Source organism: Gekko japonicus, unplaced genomic scaffold (assembly GCF_001447785.1).
Source record: "Gekko japonicus isolate JY-2015 unplaced genomic scaffold, Gekko_japonicus_V1.1 scaffold37, whole genome shotgun sequence".
Classification (NCBI taxonomy): Eukaryota; Metazoa; Chordata; class Lepidosauria; order Squamata; family Gekkonidae; genus Gekko; species Gekko japonicus.
Genome location: NW_015171503.1, coordinates 1,101,028 through 1,121,154, shown reverse-complemented (window position 1 = coordinate 1,121,154; position 20,127 = coordinate 1,101,028). Strand labels below are relative to the sequence as shown.

Genomic DNA, 20,127 nt, shown 5'->3' with positions numbered 1-20,127 from the left:
TTAAGAGGGAGGACTCCTTTAAGTCTATTTTGAATAAGTGCTCAGTCTTCCTCCAAAAGAGGTCCAGATATCCTCCTGTTTCAGTGTTTTCCTCAGGGAGTTCAACAGATATTTCCAAGCACAAGGTTGCCAAATACCAAAATATTTATCCAAATTTTTCAATGAACGCTGCAAAAAGTCTCTCTTTGTGAGCTCAAAGCTTCCTCCAAAGTGAAAAGCACGTGAACTTACTCTCTCAAAGCTGTCCTACGTGCCTTTACATGAAGCCTTTTGTGTTTAATCTCCAAATATAAACATTATTATTTCCCATACTGCTCCTAGGATTTATTCACATCTATTCCACAAAGAAGACGGGATCATCATTAAGCACGTAGAAAATAATAGAAAGAGACAAGAATGATGTTAGACAAAGTGTTCTACACAACCTGCTATAAGATACCTTAAGGTGGTAAACTGCAATAATCTTCCATGGACATAGATGAAGAATGGGTAGCCATGTTATTCTGTCTGTAGCAGTAGAAAAGAGTCCAGTAGCACCTTAAAGACTAACAAAATCTGTGGTATAGTATATGAGCTTTCATGAGTCCCTTCTTCTGAAGAAGTGAGCAGTGACTCACGAAAGCTCATACCCTACCACAAATTGTGTTAGTCTTTAAGGCGCTACTGGACTCTTACTCTTTTCTACTGCAATAATCTTGGCATGCACATTTTATTTTATTTTATTCATTTGCAAGTTCAGTTACAAACAGAATGGTGAAATAGGTGTGAATAACATTAAGGATCTTAAACTGAACAGCAGCATCTCGTGATAATATTGAGAAACATGTCACTACTTCCCAACAAAGTTGTTCCTGCACTAATCACAAAGGGGCACTACAGAGCAGCGTAAGCATTCTAGGGCAGCCTTATTTGTGCCCAGCTCCATTCTGCCTATCCCAAGACATGGAGAAAGACCTGACTACAACTATCAAGAGCCCTGCGTTTGCTCAGGCTATGCTTTCACAATCAGTCTCAGAGGATTTCCTGCCTGCCTGGTGGTTTGCAAGTGTTGACAGTATCCAACGACCTGCAGAATGCACACTGGAAGAGCTCACCACATGCATCTCAGGGCTGTCTGTTTTGAAACTGGACACAGGATAGATGTCTCCTGTGGTTTTATCTTGGGATTATCTTGGGAAACATGCCCTATAATATAATGCTGTAATACTGTCTTGGAAGATAACTGCATTTTGAAATGTATCAAGAGCCCAGGGAAAAGGAGATGCAAAGAACTCTTCATTGTATGTAGCATACCATATCACCAACAGGATGCCTAGTAACCTTCAACACCATGCCCATGGTAGATGCATCAAGGAAAAATATTATGTTCGTACCCCATCTTTTTGCTATGACTCAAAGCAAATCACAATATATTTGAACAGTGTAAGGCTGGGTGCCCAATGTGGCACACCCAACAAGGTGGTAACTTTGCCCAGCACAGCTTCTGATTGGCTGTGTAGATTTTTTTAAAAAACAAACACTGCTTGGCAGCAGCTGCCACCACACCACAAGAACCTTCACTGCATGACTGAAGGTAAGCTGCGTATATGGAAGAAAAGATTTTTAAACAATATGTTCATCTTTAAAGGTATCCTGTTAAGAAGAGGTTCTGTCTGAAATGCTGAAGAGTTTCTATTAAAGCTTATGCATAACCTTCCTTCCTGATGTTTTTAGGTTGGCTCTGCCTCCTGTGGCAGCCATTCTGCGGCTGGCTCCACCACACTGGGGCAGAATTCCAAATTCCCACTCAAAATGTTTGGGGACCTCTAGCTTCAGACATCCAAAGAACAATGCAACAGTACTAGAATGACAATATCAGAAGACAATGCAAACAAACCAATACACATTAAGACATGACAATACCATAAAAAATACAGGACATGAATTACAAAAGTAGAAGACAAGGCAGCAAAAGAAAGAAATGCACACAATAAATAGTGCAAGAGATGGCAATCCTATTTTGCCTTCATAAAAATGCTATCCTGTGCATGTCTGTTTTGCATGTTTTTGCAGAATGATGTTAAGTGTGGGAGCCTTCCTGACTTGCTCAGGCAGGCTTCACAAGGTAAGGGCTGCAAAAGCTCAGGTACCGTCAGCTGTTGTTTTACCCATTTAAAGTGGGTATAACTTTTGCAGAGGAGCATAGCAAGAGAGGCAGTCCTACGGATATGTGGGTCCAAGGCCAAGAAGGCCTTTGTACATGATAACAAGTACCCTGAACAGAACCAGGCAACTGATTGATAACCAATGGAGTGACTGCGGAATAGGCATAACAGACATACTCCACCTAGAAGTATAGTGTCCAGATCATGCAAAGTGATGGTACCACTTTACTCTGCTCTGGTTAAACCTCACCTGGAGTACTGTGTTCAGTTCTGGGCACCACAATTTAATTTCAGTTTTGGGTACCACAATTTAAGAAGGACAGAGACAAGATAGAACATGTCCAGAGGAGGGCAATGAAGATGGTGAGGGGGTCTGGAGACCAAGTCCTAAGAGGGAAGGTTGAAGGAGCTGGGTATGTTCAGCCTGTAGAGGAGATGACTGAGAGGTGATATGATCACCATCTTCAAGTACTTGAAGGGCTGTCATATAGAGGATGGCACAGAGTTGTTTTCTGTTGCCCCAGAAGGTTGGACCAGAACCAATGGGTTGAAATTAAATCAGAAGAGTTTTCGGCTAACATTAGGAAGAACTTATTGACAGTTAGAGCAGTTCTGCAGTGGAACAGGCTTCCTTGGGAGGTGGTGGGCTCTCCTTCTTTGGAGGTTTTCAAACAGAGGCTAGATGGCCATCTGACAGCAATGCTGATTCTGTGAACTTAGGCAGATCATGAGAGGGAGGGCAGGAAAGATTGCCTCAGTGCTTAGTTCTTGTGGCCCTTTCTTACACACCCAGGGAAATGCTGATCGCCACTTTGGGGTCAGGAAGCAATTCTTCTCTAGGCCTGTTTGGACAGGGATCCTGGAGGTTTTCTGTCATCTTCTGGGCATGGGACAGTGGTCACTGTGGGTGCGGAGGGGGAGGTATTTGTGAATTTCCTGCATTGTGCAGGGGGTTGGACTAAATGACCCTGGAGGTTCCTTTCAACGCCATGATTCTATGATTCTATGATTCATAGATAATAATAACTGAGCAGCAGTATTCTGTAACACCTGGAGTTTCCAAGTTGACTTTGAGGGCCCATATAGAATGTATTACACTAGTCTAGACGAGGTTACTGTATGAAGGGAAAAAAATCATAACAAGGAAAAGGTCCAATGGTTCCAACACCTATAGTCAAACACCAAAGGCAAATAGCATTCCATGTTCTTCTAGTGTGTAGCTAAACATTTAACATTTTTATGTTCCTTAAAATGGTGCATACTTTGTATAAAACTTCCCCATGATGTGACTGAGCCCTATGGTGCAGCTATGCTCTGACCTTATCATGAAGTATTAAAACATTTACCTTCTATGTACTTTTAGATTAATATTTCTATTGGTGACAGAGGCAATGCATTCGGAAATGATGGTTGTCTATTGCTCAAGGCTATTTATGTTGAGTATGAGCCCCAAGTCTGTCACGTTTATTCAAGGCAAAAGAACATTTCATTGTTGGCACACCAAAAAAGCTAAATACTCTGAGTTAAAGTATAACAAAAGAGGGTAGAACTGTAGCATGCACAAAATGTATTAAATCTTTGACTACAATGCTGCTATTTGTAGGCATTCTGGCATTCTAGGTATGTTCACAAATGAAACACAGATCCGTAGAATTCTATACATGTGGTATTATCTAATATAAATGTTCCATGAATGAAAGGCACTGGTGGTAAAGGGCACCTCCATGCCTAGCACCAAGCAGGATCTTCTAAGTCTTTTAGGGTTCATCAAATTGATAACACTGCCACATTGAAGTCAGTGCCTTAAGGACTATCAAATCTCTCTCAGTAGCAACCTAGCTAACAATCTATAATATTAATAAAACAAGACATTAGAGTTCATACTTCATACTCCTCAGTTCAGCAATAACCTTATCTTGTGCAAGAATTTATGGAAATGACACACAGTAGGATCAAGCACCTGATCTCTCTGAAAAGCAAGGTAAAGGAATGTTCAGAGATATAACTGAACATTCCCCATGAGGGACAAGAAAGACATGGATAAAAGAAATGCAGGCATTCTCGTTAGAAAGCCAGGACCACTTTGTAGCAGAAACATCAACACTGCCTTGATTCTGAACTTCCTATATCATGGATTAGGACCATCCCAGTTTCCAGTGCTGAAACTCAGTCCTCCATGACTCCCATGGAAACAAAGGAAACGGACTTCAGTATGAGATACAATTCTGGGGATAGGAACTAACTGAGTTTCATCTCATTTACCAGGATCAGCAGGGGCAGACTGAGCATCCATACAAACAGCATCCCAGGGTCCCTTTACTTTTGTTCACAGAAGTGAATCATTCTCAATCACAGCTACCAGAGGGCTGCAGGGGGAAACAATGGTGTGATGGGAGGGGGCTAAACCAGTGCTGAAAACTGCCACCCTGACCTTTACTGACAAGGACTCCATGGAAATGCAGTGTATGTCTATATGCAGATTGCACGCTCATCCCCTGCACCTCAGCAGTCCACCCAATACACGGGGGGGGGGCGCTTATACACCAACACACATCTAAGGATGGACTGTTAGTAAATGATACACACGGTTCAGAATAGAGCATCCTGTAATTGAGTATGTGCTCAGAAGAATCAACACACTTTGGACTGAAACCTAGGCTCCTCAGCCCATGTGTAAGTGACCATGCAAGAGACTGCTCAGAAAAGGAAACCGTAACTAGGATACAGCCTTTGTGAAGGCTTCGGGGGAAATGGAGACAATGCCAAAATGATTCACATGTGCTTATGCTATAGTGGCTGATGCAGGTGACACATTTAGGCCTACTTCTATCATAACTGTTCATTTCTATGAAAATCGGTTTTCAGCAGGAGACTGACAGTGCAATGCTAAACAGAGCTGTGCCCTTCTAAGCACAGAGACTCTCATGGGCAGAGGAGGGTGTAACTGCTTAGGGTTGCCCTGTGAGAGTGCAAGCCAGAAACTGTTTAAATAGATAGAGTATGAAAGGTTTGCGTAGCCCTGCGTATATTCATTTCATCACCCACGTTACCTATCAACAGCTACAGGACTTGTCGCCATTCAACGAAACCCACCATCTACAGGTTTTTGCTTTGATGCAGTTCCACAACATTAGAAATTGAAGGCTGCTTTGTGGAGTGGACACTTTGCCAGTCAAGGATTCACAAAGCATGTGTGTATTTATACTCCAGGCTCAAGAATGACAAGGAGAGTGGCTCAAGGCAGGAAGTCTGCTAGAAAAGAGATTACCCCACACACGGTATTTCAAACATGGCAACATCCTCCCTTAAGACTTCATAGTGTCAAGAAACAAAGCTATTTCTTACTTTGGGCAGCAGCTAACTTCCACAAGGCAGATGCTAATGTGCTGGTTCTAGAAACTACGAGTAACTTTATTTGCACAGGGCTCCCACATTCTACATACAAGTCTTAGAAGTAGAATGGATTTTACAAGGACAGACATTTTGAAACAGATACAAAGATACCTTTCCCTCTGAATAAAGGTACGGTGTATTCAGATAGGAAGGAAAATTTAAATAAGTTATACTTACGAGGCATGATCCCTTGGCTAACCAGCTCTTCCCGTGTCCGTCGCTGCTGGAGCTTCAACTGTAGCACTGCGAGGAGGCAGACAAAAAAATAAGTTGAGAACAGGTTAGCATAATGCGCCGCACTACAGAGCACATTTTCCTGTTCATTTTATTTTCTTCTAGCTGCAGAACATTAGAGAGGAGGACCGAAGCCCTGTCATCCCCACCCAATTCTAACTCTTGCAATTGCAGAAGTAGCCTCAAGCACCAAGGTTTCCGTAGTCTGCTGCAGACAGCAGAGAGAGAGGAAGTTGCAAAGAGTTTTAATAGGTTGATAAAAATCCACAAAGTATGAAAACAGGGCCTGTTGCTCAAGATGTTCTATAGTGCCAAACCCCTTCCTAAGTCATGCAAGTTTTAAAAAGAAAGGGCACAATAACTGACACCATTTTGAGGGGTATAATCAGAACTCCACGTTGCTATCATTTAATGCTAAAAGTTACTCTTAAGCATGACACATGATTTACCCTCTCCCTTAAAAGGTTGCCCTAAGACTACTGTCAAAAATGAGGTTCTTCAAGGAACATTAGCCGATGTTCCATTTCAGGAGTCTTTGGAACAAATCTGGTATTCATAGTCAGGACTCAGGACATTCTGACTATACAATTCCTGAACACCCTGAGGCATCCCTCTCACAGACCCCGTCCCTTATGACTGCATTTCATCTTGCATTAAATCTGATGAACATTAGATTCTGCTGTAGCTGGTTGGAAGTGTCTCATGCCTACTCTAACTGAACCAACTTCTTTTTAGACTGGATCTTGTTTTACAACACTCTCTCTTTGTAAAATCCACCCCCTTCTACTGGGTATACATAGAAGCCTAATGGATGTACACTTCTATGCATCTGAAGAAGTGAGCTCTGACTCACAAAAGCTAATGCTGAAATAAATGTTGTTAGGCTTTAAGGAGCTATATGTAATTCTGGAGGCAGTCTGAACTTTGGAGATTCTTTATATCTTCTTGAGGGATCTTAGGCTTATTCAGTATTTTCTGATTGGAATATATTGGGCTAAGAAATCAAACACATCCTATTCTGTTTTCCTGGGGTTGCCATTCTAACTTTCACTGCTCATTCCAGCTATCTAAATAACCTTGATGGTTGAACACAAGGGACCCCAGTACTTCCCAGCATTTCTCACAAAAGTTGCTTGTTTTTTTGTTTTGTTTTTATTTATATGCATAGTTTCCATCAGCTTCTCAAGGATATGGTGGGATTTTGTGTAAGAAAGGGAAAAGCACTATTACTACTCCCAATCCACATTTATTCTCGCGGGGGCGGGGGGCGACAATAGATATAGAACCGGTTTGATTTTTAAGTATCTTCGTGCAGCATTCAATTTCATGAAGTACATTGTAAAGAAGGTTTTTTTGAGACAACAAGGTTGTCAAAATTACAAATGCTATTATGAATTTTGCAAGTCCTATAGGAGCCAACCCAGCTCCTTTGGCTATAAAGATTATCTGCAAACAAAATACTTGCACAAATGATTCACAGTGAGGAAAAATGGGAACTGGCAAATATTTCCAAGTTATAGCTCAACATTCTACAGATCTAGGTTAAACTTCTCATTGTACCCATATTTTATTTTATTTTTAATCTTGAATGTTTGTCTTTTTACATTGTTCCCTGGCTACGGTCAATGCATTATCAAATACTGGAGTAAATATTCAATACTGTTGGTACATACTGGACAAGTGCCCTATATAAATCCCCTAGACCAGGATTTTTGGCAGAGTTTCTATGTAGAGTAAGGGAATATGTAACATAAGGAAGCCTATGAAAATGTATCTTCTTTCTGATAGGGAGAGAGTGTGCAACTCACAATATAACTATACACTTGCAGCACAAAAGATTCACTGAGTATAGGTCAGCTGATCATCCTATAGCTTAGTACTATTAGTAAGTTGTTTACATTACACACTTTATACATGTTTTAATTTGCACAATATAGCATGTTTTTAATTGTTGTACTTAAAGGCTAAAATTTGTTTCCCTGTTTTGCAAGAGCGAGGGGTCATAAGCAAAGTTAGGAGACTAGCTGAATTCAAGGTCACATAACACAGATTAGTGTCCTCCAAACATACTTTAATTATTGTTCCATTATCACAGCCCAGATGGAAGAAGGTATATTTACATTGCTCTCTCAATGCATATTTACAAATAAAACGTGATTCTAAAATACATTATTAAATATGAAAATACAACAAAGAAACATCAGAATGATAATAATTCTGGGTTAGAAATTTAAGTAAAAGATATCCCATGTATGTCCTTGAAGCTTCACATTTTTTTCTATTCAGAAAAAAGCACAAAATATGCCATAGAACTCCAGTATGCCAATAGTCATTAATATAGCATTCATCCTAGTATTATGAAGTTTATGTAAATTATGCCACGAATATATGCATATAAAAAGCACTGGTAAAAGTCAACCACATCCTTCAGCTCCAATTATACTGGAATAAGATGAACCACTTTGTTCAACCATTCCATCTAAAGTGGTTTGGCCTGTTGTGGCCATAGCAGGTTAGGTGGCATTTACTGAACACATTTACTTAGATTCTTAACCACCCCTAAAGAGCTCAGGTTGGCTCCTTTTCCTCCTTTTCTCCACACAATAATGCCAAAACTGTTCCCAAGTCAAATAAATCAAATCGACAGTACGTTACTCTCTGCAGAAGATGCATGCATGGTAAAGGTCTCCATTACAATATACGGATGTGTGATGTACAGAAGTTCTGAGATCTGGGCAAAGTAAGACAAAGAATGTAGATTGTGGCTGGTCTGCCAGAGATGCATTTCTGTCCCAGTGGCAAAAAAGGCACCTGCTTGGTACCTCAACCCTCAACATGGAAACTGCATCTATTAAAAAAAGCACTCCTTAGAATAATGATAAACCACCCAGGTGGTCAGTCAACAATACAAAAGTATTGGACATGCTTTTGGGACACTGGAGCACAAAGGGACTGCATGCCATGTACACAAAAGTCATAACATACTATGCCCCTTTCAGCGTTATGCCATAATCCAGCAGAAAAGAAATCATGTTCTTTTTTAGCAATTGCTAAAACGTACTTGTCATGAGTTCCATCCTGATCCCCACAACTTCCGGTTTCTAATTAAGCCCCAAGACTATGCTAGATCTGCAGGTTGTGCCTCTAGTTAGAAAGTGAACAGGACTGCGAATCATATAGCCCCGGAGAGATGGCTTAGGGCTTCTGCTCCAAAAGAGTGCACCTACCCATGCAAGGTGGTGTGATTATAAAACCCTGAGGGAAGAGTTACTACTGTCTTTTCTAGGAACAAGCAAGGGAAGATGAGTCCCATGTCAGTCCTACATGGCTCAAGATCCATGAAGAACTGTAAGCCATTAAGCTAGGGATCCAATTTAGTCAGTTTTGTTAGCTACTGTATTATTTTATTCTGTTTTGCATTCTCCTGTGTGTCTGAAACCATTCCCCAGCCCTCTGCGCCCATGCAAGTAGCCATATGCAGCTTCCCTCCCTTTTTTATTTAGACAAGCGCCAGTGTTGTTCATTGTTCAGAGGCAAAAGGACTGAGTTCTGTGTACAGGAGATCTCAGCTAAGACAGGCTATCTGTTTAGCTGGGTTAAATGCATGTGTGCATTGACAGAGAGAGGCAGAAGTGGCATGTTAGATTCTGCCTATCTCTGACTTTTAGGTTAATATGACTGGCAACACAATATTGCCTGTATAGTTCAAACTGGAGGCAAACTTTTTCAGATTCTTTTTCTTAAGGATTGCAAAATCCTTTCTACACACAACTGCCAAAATCTGTCTCACTGCAGAAAATCATCTCTCCCAATTGCTCACAAGTGAAGAAGAGCCCAATCCTTATCCACTTCCAAGAGCAAAATCGCTGTACAGACCCATTTCTCTCCCCTTCTTTGGAACAGTAACATCTGAGAACTCTTTAAAAAGGAACACTGTTTTCTGTAAAATCTGAAGAAATACAACCTTATGCCTGTATCTATACATACACGATTCACTCCTTCTTAAGAAGGAGCTATTCCAATACTAAGAATATTTTTTTTTAGGGATAGTAGCACTTAGCAATGAATAAACCCCAGAGAGGAGGTGGTCGCCCCTGCCTTGAAGTGGGCAGTGGTGCATTCACTCCAAAGTGATGCATTCACCTATTCTGGCCCCAGGAGAACTGAATAACTACCACCCAGTCTCAAATATACCATTCTTGAGCAACGTGATTGAGCAAGTAGTGGCTGGACAATTTAAACGCTTGTCAATGTTTGAAATATTTTAATGTTCACCACCTTGGGAACCCTGAATTGGGTAGGAAGGTGGTATAGAAATGTTTTAAAATAAATAAATAAATAACTCACCTGGCTTTTAAGAATGAGAACGTATGTGGGGAGAGGGGGCTGATGGTTCCATGATTGTAAGCATAAATCTACAATTTTATCTATTTAAAAGATACATATCCCACACTTCCCAGAAACTGCCACATCACAAACACAAAAATATCAATTTGTAAACCTTGCTATTCAAGTATATGACAAACAATATCTGGAGTCATTCTGCAGGATGACATACAGGCATATGCTTGTGTAGCTCAGAGGTGCTGCCTTACTCGTGGGGTAACCCCAGCAATGGGGTAACCCACTTCTGACCTGAACCAGAGACCCACAGAACCAGGCCAAAGAGAACTCTCTGGACCTGTGCTAAAGAGCTGGACAAAGCTCTGCAAAGGATTTCAATCTAAGGTTGCACAAGGCACCCTCAAGGGCAATCTCCAAACCCCCCTCCACCCAGCAAAGGTATGCATATGGAATGACAGCGAGTTCCTTCAGGTGAAGTATCTGCATTTCCAAAGCTATTCAGTAGACATCTGGTGAACCTTCTCTGTCTCCATATCTCCACGTAATCCCCTATGCCAGGCATGTCCAACTTCGAACAGGTAGTGATCTATTTTTTTTAGGGATAGTAGCACTTAGCAATGAATAAACCCCAGAGAGGAGGTGGTCGCCCCTGCCTTGAAGTGGGCAGTGAAGTTGGGTTCCACCGCCCACCCCTACCCCCCATTTATAATGCACCTTCTGTCATTTACTAGTAAGCAAAATAAGCAAAAACAAAACAGAGAGATGAAGATCCAGAAAGAACTGTGAATATTTTTTATTTTTTATTGAGTCCAGCAAACCAGGAGACCAAGTGGGGCTGGTAATCTACCTCCAACCCCTCGGCAATCTACTGGTAGATTGCGATCTACCTGTTGGACATGCCTGCCCTATGCCTATGTGTTAACACCTGCCCTTCCTGCCCCCTTCCTCAGGATACCGAGACAAATTGATCGAACATTAAATCATTAACGATTCTTCCTGACACCTATTAGAGACCCATTTCCCCTTTTTGTCTAAGTCTTGGGAACCCTTTTAACCTACCCCAGTAAGACCATCAACGGTCATTAAACCCATCAAGTCCCGGCCCGGGAGACCGTCCCTCAAATTTCTATAAAAACAGAGAGTAAGCCCTGACTCAGTGTGCACTCTGAGGGTTCCTACAATAGGGTACACCCCAAAGCCTCTATTTTGGGTCTCTTCTCTTAGTGTGAAATGCTGACTGTTTTCGTCTGCATGGACATCTGCACATCTGGGCAGGTGTAACTCCCATAACTGCTCCTTAAACATTTCTGTCATCACCTCCTTACTTCTTAGTTCTGGATTGTGTGTATATTTTGATTGCCTAGTGTGATTGTATGCATGGATGCATGGATATTTTCTAATAAAACTATTGAACACTCTTTAAATCTGGAGTCTTCATACTGAACTGGACCTTGGTATATAAACATGTGAGATCCCTTGTACCCTTCTGGCCTCCTCTGTCTCATAGTTAACTTCCCCCAATATTGCAACAGGCCACTTGTGGTAACACTTGCATTATTAAGAACTTCTTATCATCAGCATCAAAATTTACAAAGAGTTCAGTGGAAACTAGGTATATATTGATCAAGGTGTTTCAATTGAATGAATGCATGCAGAAATGTTTAGATTTCTAAGATACTAAAATATTAAATAAAGAATCATAGATAACGATCATAGAATTGGAAATAGAGTAGGAAGAGATTTTGCAAGTCATCTAGACCAACCCCCTGCACTCTGCAGGAACATAGCCGAAAGATAGCCCTACAACATACCCGAAAGATGGTCATCCAGCCTCCACTTGAAAACGTCCAGCGAAGGAGCATCCACTATCTCCCGAAGCAGACTGTTCACTGCTCAACCACTCTTAAAGTTAGGAAGTTTTTCCTGATATTAGCCGGTAACGACTCCCTTGTAGTTTCAACACATTAGATCTAGTCTTGCAATCTGGAGCAAGAGAGAATAGATCTGCTCCATTTTCTACATGACAGCCCTTCAAATACTTGAAGACTGCAATCATGTCCCCTCTAAGCCTTCTCTTTCCCAGGCTAAACATACCCAACTCTTTCAGCCTTTCCTCATAAGACTTGGATTCCAACCCTCTCACCATCCTGGTTGCCCTTTGACCATAGCAGAATAGAGCGGAACTACTACCTCCCGTGATCTGGACACAATGCTTCTGTTAATGCATCCTAAGATTGTATTAGCTTTCTTCACAGCCACAATGTACTGCAGGCTCATGTTTAGCTTGTGATCAACCAGAACACCCAGATCCCTTTTACATGTGCTGCTGTCAAGCCAAGTCCCTCCCATTCTATATCTGTGCCTTTGATTTTTTGTACCTAAGTGTAGGTCTTTGCACTTCTCTCTATTGAAATTCATTTTATTTGTCTCAGCCCACTGTTCCAGCCTATCTAGATCATTTTGAATCCTGACTCTGTCAGAATTAGAAATCCCACCCAGCTTTGTGTCATCTGCAAATTTGATAAGCATCCCCTCTATGTCTTCCTCCAGGACATTTATAAAAACATTGAACCACACCGGGCCTAGGACTGAGCCCTGTGGCACTCCACTTTAGACTTCCCTCCACGTAGACGCAGAGCCATTTACAAGCACTCGTTGGGTACAATTTTTCAACCAACCATGAATCCATCCAACGGTTGCACCATCCAGCCCACACTTAACCAGCTTATTCTCAAGGATATCATGAGAAACTTTGTCAAATGCTTTACTGAAATACACTATATCCACAGCATTGCCAGAGTCAACCATTTAGTAACTCTGTCAGAAAAGGAGATAAGGTTGGTCTGGCATAACTTATTCTTGATAAACCCATGCTGGCTACTACCAATTAACTCATTCCGTTCAAGGTGCTCACAGACAGAGCGTTTAATAATCTGCTCTATAATTTTCCCAGGTATTGACAGGCCTGTAATTTCCCGGGTCCATCTTTTTTCCCTTCTTGAAGATCGGGACAACATTAGCTCTTCTCCAGCCTTCCAGCACAACACCAGTACTCCAGGCCATCTCAAAGATTAGAGCCAGAGGCTCTATATTATGTTTCTGTGCTGTCTTCCTCAAAGCTAAACAAAACTTACTACCAGAATAATCTAGCAATGAAGGGAAGCCACTGATAGGGTGGGTCAAAAGAGCTGCATAGCACAAACAGTTTGAATAGGAAGTGAAAACACCCAATATACGCAGATGAAAGTACGTGAGGGCAACGTTAGGTAGGATGAGTGTAATTTCAGCTTGCACTTCCAATGCTGAAGAGAACAGAAGCTGAACTTTAAAGCACTTTTTTCCAAAAAGTAAATATTGACATACAGTAGTTGTCCCAACTTAAAACGTTATTACATACTCTGAACTGCATATAAAGCTTGCTCCCTGCCAAGCCATCATCAGCTACTGTTGGGAGTCTCTGGTTAATAATCAAGTTCCTGTCCTTAGTTTCTGCCCAAGTATCCCAATTTTCTCATAATGCTTAGCCCTAGCTTTCATCATGGCCGGCATCCTGCTCCATTCCTAAATATTTGTGCTTCAGTTCTGGAATACTACTACAAAAGCAGGTGGAATCCTGTTTTTACTACAGGCATTTTTTTTTAAGTATCCTTTTAAAAGCTTTATATTCTGTGCACTCTTCAGAATTTGCCCAAGGCAACCAACATCATAACAATAAAAATACAATTCAAGCCCAAATAATAACAATTAAAATAACTCAACAAATGCAGACATGTCCTTTGCTAAACATATCCTCAACTTCTTTCTCCCCATGCATCTCTGACCTCATCACACTGCAAGAAACAATTTCTTTTCATTCACAAGTGCTCACAAAGCTTATTTACAACAAAGGAATGTATTGGGTACAGGTCTGTCAAACACTTGAGAAAGAAGACACAAAAAACATAAACTCTGGGGGAAACACCTTAAACTTCAGCACGATTCTTTTAAAAAGTTTTCTTACAATATAATTTGTCAGTACTATGGCCAGAATGAGATCAGATATTTGAAACATGGTATACTGCTTAATACAATGCACCAGATGTTTCAGCACTTTCTTGCCGGATACTCCACAAGCTCAGATCCACTGCCGAATGTGCATCAGTGCCCATTAACAAACAAGTTTTTGCCTTGCAAATGAAACACGATACCATTTTGGAATAACTTCAGAGAATAACACTTTAATCCATTGATGGCTGAGGGGGAATGTGAACTGTCTATGCACTCTGGCAGTCTGTGCCGTTCACAAGCATATAAGTGAAGCAGACTGTAAAGGATACCTAAACTAAAGGGATTATATGGCTGCATATTCCATCTCGGGGAAGAAACCCAGTAATAATTGATGCTACAATGTGGCACCATGAGGCATAAGAAGAAAAGCCGAGATAAATTTCAACTTACCACTGCATCAGAAAGTACTTCTATGATGCACACAAAGCCCTTTTAAAACTGAACATTTAGCCACATGAATAGTTCTGTGGAACCTGAAAGCATCCTTACTACGCTGTGATGTTTTAGTTGGTTCTGATAAAGGGTGTTATAGCACAGCTGTTTCTGGGCTTTTCCAGTGGACCAACACAACTATACATGATTTTTAAAATTTAACCCACTTCTTTATAGCTTTTCTTAGCCACAATCAAGAGAGGGGGAACATTTGTCAATTCAGTCTAAAGTTAGCAGAGGAGAAGAGACCCATATCCATATTCTGTAATGCAGAAACACTAAGAAGACTGCAGTAGCTTCCCTCACATCTGAAAAAGTAAGGACTGCAAAATCAAATGCTAAACATACAGGGAAATTTATTTAACAACATTTTAAGGAAGTATTCTTCTCATACTTTATTCTTCTATACTTTAAGGAAGTATAGCTTCTTCACCATAAACTACATATCCTATGATTTAATGTTTGCATTATCAAGTTCCCAGGAATCCTCAAAAGAAGAAACACATTTTTTACCCCTGAAAAATTTCAAAGAGGAGCGTTTGAGAGAACTGGGCATTATGCGCATTCTAGCAGTACCTACGAAGACAACTACAAGATATCACAAAGCGTCCATGGGGGGGGGGGGAGTACCTCATCTCAAAGACCAGATTAGGCAGGTACCTCACAGGCTAAATTTTCAGTAAATCAAGTTTTCCAAAGAAGAACACACAGAACAAACCCACCCACTATAATTCAAAATCTGTGGAAAATGAGACTTTTAAAGCTGATTATTAGAGAGGTACAACCAGTCTATATGGCTATGCATATTGGCTTGTAATAGGAATAGGAACTGTCTGTATTTATTCTGTAAGCATCTCTTTTGTTCCTGAACATATATAAAAATGATGCAAAACTTTTAATACCTTCTCTTTGAACTCTATTTGGAACCTACCAGACTCATCTGTTAATGACACACTAACTACACTAGCAAAATGTCTAAAATATTACTTCCATCCCAGACAGCCTCAATACTGACAGTCAAATCATCATTTGACTGACCTACTTTATGACCCTACTTACTGTATTTTAAGCAGAACAATTTAAGTAATATTCAGAGCCTCTGCAACTAAATTTGACACCAAAGACTCATGGTGTACAAAAATCTATGCTAAGACAGAATTTTAGGTAGAATGCTAGCTTAGGCTATATTTGACACAGCTAAACGTGTACAGCCCCCTCAGGGGGGGATCCTTGCTTTTGTTCAACATCTCTTTGCTGTGCTCCTGGATTGCTTGAACCAATCCAGTGCCTTGCCCAAATTCCAGGACCATGTTTAATAAAAAAGAGAAACTGACCGTAAGATGAGAAGCATATGAATTAAATGGGGGGGAATGTACACAGAACAGGTAAACTAACAACAGAGTACAACAAATAAACCTGCTTCAAGCATCTACTGTTGTAACCATATAACTCTGTGTAAAAAGTCTTAGGTGTAAAAATCAGATGGGCCCCTTTCTGTAACACTTCATCCAATACTTCCATGTTCAGCAATTCCAGGTTTCCTGTGCAGAATCTACTATCTTCATGCCTAAATATATTTGCGGAAATTTATATCAGATATTCTTTGGGCATAGAGTGTGTCATGGTGACCCTCGCTTGGACCAGGAAACATCGCTAAGTTTAAAAAAATGCATAATATTTGAAGTATTAAAGCAAAGCCAAATGTTAACAAGGCCACTTTATTGTCTTTAATTTGTAAACAAGATTTTACTTATGGAAAGCTAAATATTATTTAACCAGGTACACACCAGAGGGTCCCAATTAACCAGAATCCATAGAGAAAACACAGATTGTATAACTGATGTGTATAGAGATTATTTAATTTTTTAAAAATGATAATACAAAATAAATAGCTGCAGCTGAATCTATAGAGAAAACACAGATTGTGTAACTGATGTGTATAGAGATTATTTAATTTAAAAAAATTGTAATGCAAAATAAATAGCTGCAGCTGAATCTATGCCTCCCCAGCTGAGTGGAAGCACATTCTCTGGGATAGCTGTATGTCATCTTAAAACATGTGGCTTCACACCACCAGCAAATGGATAAAAAAGGATGAATTGTTATTTATTTATTTATTTAAATCATGTCAAGCCAAGGTAAATGCTTGCCCTATAGCCACAAGTCAGAAACCATAGTTTGAAATAGGTTTCTGATCCTGGTTTGGAGAACAAACACTAGCCATAGTCACTAAATGGACAACACAACAAACTAAGCAGAAATGAAAGGAAGAAGCGCACAAGAGGGTAGAGGGAGGAAAGGGTAGGAACACTGGCAGGTAATTTCCAATTGAGCCACTGAGTTGAGGAATGCTTTTCTACATAATGAATGAACCACGGATAAAGTATCTGCGTTCTGAAGTTAAGCACAATACAACACATTATTATAGACTAAGGAGCAAGGAACTGGGAAGTCATCACAATCAACAAGATCCAGAGATGCCATCCAATGGGGATACCCTTTATCTGATCTCTTAAATTTTCTCAGATCTCAAATGATACTATTTATGACTATTCACCATAACATCCCACCTCATTTGGGGGGGAGGAATACCTTATCTTCCCCACTAACTACCCACCTGAACTTCTGGAAGATTCTGCACATGCACAGGAAGGAGAGAGCACAATTTGTGTGTAGTCTAACTTCAAGGGGAATGGACTGTGGATCAAGTCCTAGTATCTCTAGTTAATGTATCTCATATAGTTGTAATTAGTAAAGATTTTTATTCCAGAGACCCTGGAGAGCCACTCTTAATCAAAGTAGAAAATACAGAGCTACAGTGGACCAATAGCCATGCTGGTATAACACAGCTTCTTATATACCACTAGCCTGATAAAGCTGGATAAGAAAATTTATTAAATTTGTTACTTTTTTGTTAATTTGTTAAATGAGCCATGTATTGTGTGCTATTTTACCATGATAAAAGTGTCACGTAATAATGCAAAAAAAATAGGGGGAGGGATGATATATGATAGGAGGATAGAAGTACTCTAATAACTAGCTATAAACTAATGTTTTCCATGGTTCTATAAAGCAGTTACTATGCATTAAAAAGTATGCCTTGCAAATTCTACTTTTAAAACACTCAGGACAGCTTACAACAAAATTAATATAAGACAATTAACATAATTGCAAACAGTAAAGATTTAACCACACCAAACTCAATCAACAAAGCTAGCAACAAGCTTTACCAACCAAGAAGCCCAAGACCCTAACAAAAAACTTATACTTAACTTCTTATAAAGTAATTGCAGTAACCATACCCCCAGACCAAGCAGCATTAATACCAGGCATAAAACAAATGACAATGGGGGGAATACCTCCCCAACCACAAAGGCCCACTAGGAAAAGAACAGTTTTAATAAGCCTCTGGAATGCCAACAGTGAAGAGATCATCTAGGTCTCAGGAGGCAGGGAAGAATCCAAAGCCTAGGGCACAGGTGTCGAACTCATTTGTTATGAGGGCCGGATCTGACATAAATGTCACTTTGTCGGGCCATGTGTGCCACAAAATGTAACACAAGGTACTGGAGATATAAATTTTATAAAGATGATTTCAGATGCCAAATTCACACTGAAAAAACAAACTTTAAATTTTAAACTGGTTTTATTGTATTATTTTATTGTATTAATTTAGATGGTTTGTATTTATTGTTGTGAGCCACCCTGAGTACGTTTGTAGGAAGGGCGGGATATAAATTGAATAAATAAATAAATAGCAGTTGTAGTTGGATTAGGTGTTATATGCAAATGGGTGGGGATAATCAGTATTGGTGTGATATACAGAAGCGTGGTGATATCAGCATTGGTAATGAGACAAGGAAACCTAGGTCTCAGTTTGGTACAGGAGGACTGAGTTCAGAAGGATGCAAAGAATAAATGGAAATAAGTCTGAAGAAGTGAGCAGTGACTCACAAAAGCACATACCCTACCACAATTTTGTTAGTCTTTAAAGGTGTACTGGACTTTTTCTACTACTATTAGAAACCACAGCATTCAAAAACCAGTGGGGGAACATTTCAACCTTCCAGGGCATTCAGTTGCTGACCTAAGAATAGCAGTTTTCTAACAAAGGAATTTCAAAGGGAGATTAGAAAGAGAGACTGCTGAATTGCAACTGATAATGAAGCTCAAGACAATGCAAACTCCTGGATCCTTTAGAGCAGTGGTGGCGAACCTATGGCACGGGTGCCAGAGGTGGCACTCAGAGCCCTCTCTGTGGGCACGCGTGCCATCGCCCCAGCCAGGCCCAGACCATTATTAAAGGGTCGAATTCTCTGCCAAATAATTTTAAGTCAATGAAAGCATTTGGGATTGCTTTCCTGACTTTCTTTGGATCATCTTAAGTTAATGTATGGGTTGTTTTTTCTAAAGTAAAACCTCGGTATTCAGGTTAAATTGCCGTGTTGGCACTTTGCGATCAATGTGGGTTTTGGGTCGCAGTTTGGGCACTCGGTCTCTAAAAGGTCCGCCATCACTGCTTTAGAGTCAGCCACTCAGGCTAAGGACATATATACTCCCGTTGTCACGGCTCCTGCTGACTGTGAACAAACGGCTCCTGCTGAGTCCGAGCAAACGGCCCCAGCAAAGGATCTAAGTGCTGCTGGGGATGAGCTCGTGATGCCAGTAACGCCTGCACCTGACAGGGCTGAGCTTTCAGAAGCTACAGCTGAGGCAGAAGCATGCCCGGACAGTTCTCCTCCTGATTCACCTCCACCAGTACCCCGTTTAAGGGAACAGTGCCGACGGGAGATGGCAGCTAGGTGGCAAGAGGCACGCATGCGTGGCAGACGCTCACTCAGCCCGAGTACTAGCAGGAGCTGGGACTTGCTGGAGGCGCGCTAATTGCTGACAGGTTTATGGGCTATTTAACTCTCGCCCTCATGCTGACAAATCGTGCCAGCAACTAGTCTTTTCGGACGAAAGCTCTGCACCTCATTGCTCGTGTTCCTGACTCCTTTTGCTTAGTGCCTTGGACTTGGTTTCCCAGCTAGCTCGCTTAACTGGCTCTTGATCTTGGACTGTATCCTGACTACCTCACTCCTGCCTAGCCCCGCATCGTGACACCCGTCTTTGAGATCTCACACAGAACTATAATAACCCTCACTGACTGAACACCAACTGAACAAATCCAACTGACTTTCATAACTGTCCCTCATAACTGACTTAACTGACACACCCACACAGATTCACTTCAAAAAACCCACCCACACTCTGTCATCCACCAATCACAGCACATTTGTCTCTCTCAATCACTCTAGTCTACTAACCATGCACTCCAACCAAGCATTTAAAGGCACACACACTCTCATAAAACAAGGAATCATTACAGATGGACTTACATTTCAGCTGTATCTGAAGAAGTGAGCAGTGATTCATGAAAGCTCATGCCCTGCCACAAATTTTGTTAGTCATTAAGGTGCTGCTGTACTCTTGCTCCCTTTCACTAATAAGGAATACAACCCCCCCTCATTTGTTAGGAATGGAAAGGGGG

The 20,127-nt window shown here is 40.8% G+C and overlaps 1 protein-coding gene across 1 annotated transcript in view; it reads right to left on the bottom strand.

Annotated features, from left to right (window-relative positions):
• MKL1 (megakaryoblastic leukemia (translocation) 1) overlaps positions 1 to 5,775 on the bottom strand; it is a 39,783-nt gene extending 34,008 nt beyond the window's left edge. The window contains exon 1 of the mRNA XM_015419215.1: positions 5,715 to 5,775. Coding sequence (XP_015274701.1) covers positions 5,715 to 5,721 — 7 coding nt within the window. The 5' untranslated portion in view covers positions 5,722 to 5,775. The remainder of the gene's footprint in view (positions 1 to 5,714) is intronic.
• Between the last annotated feature and the right edge of the window lie 14,352 nt (positions 5,776 to 20,127).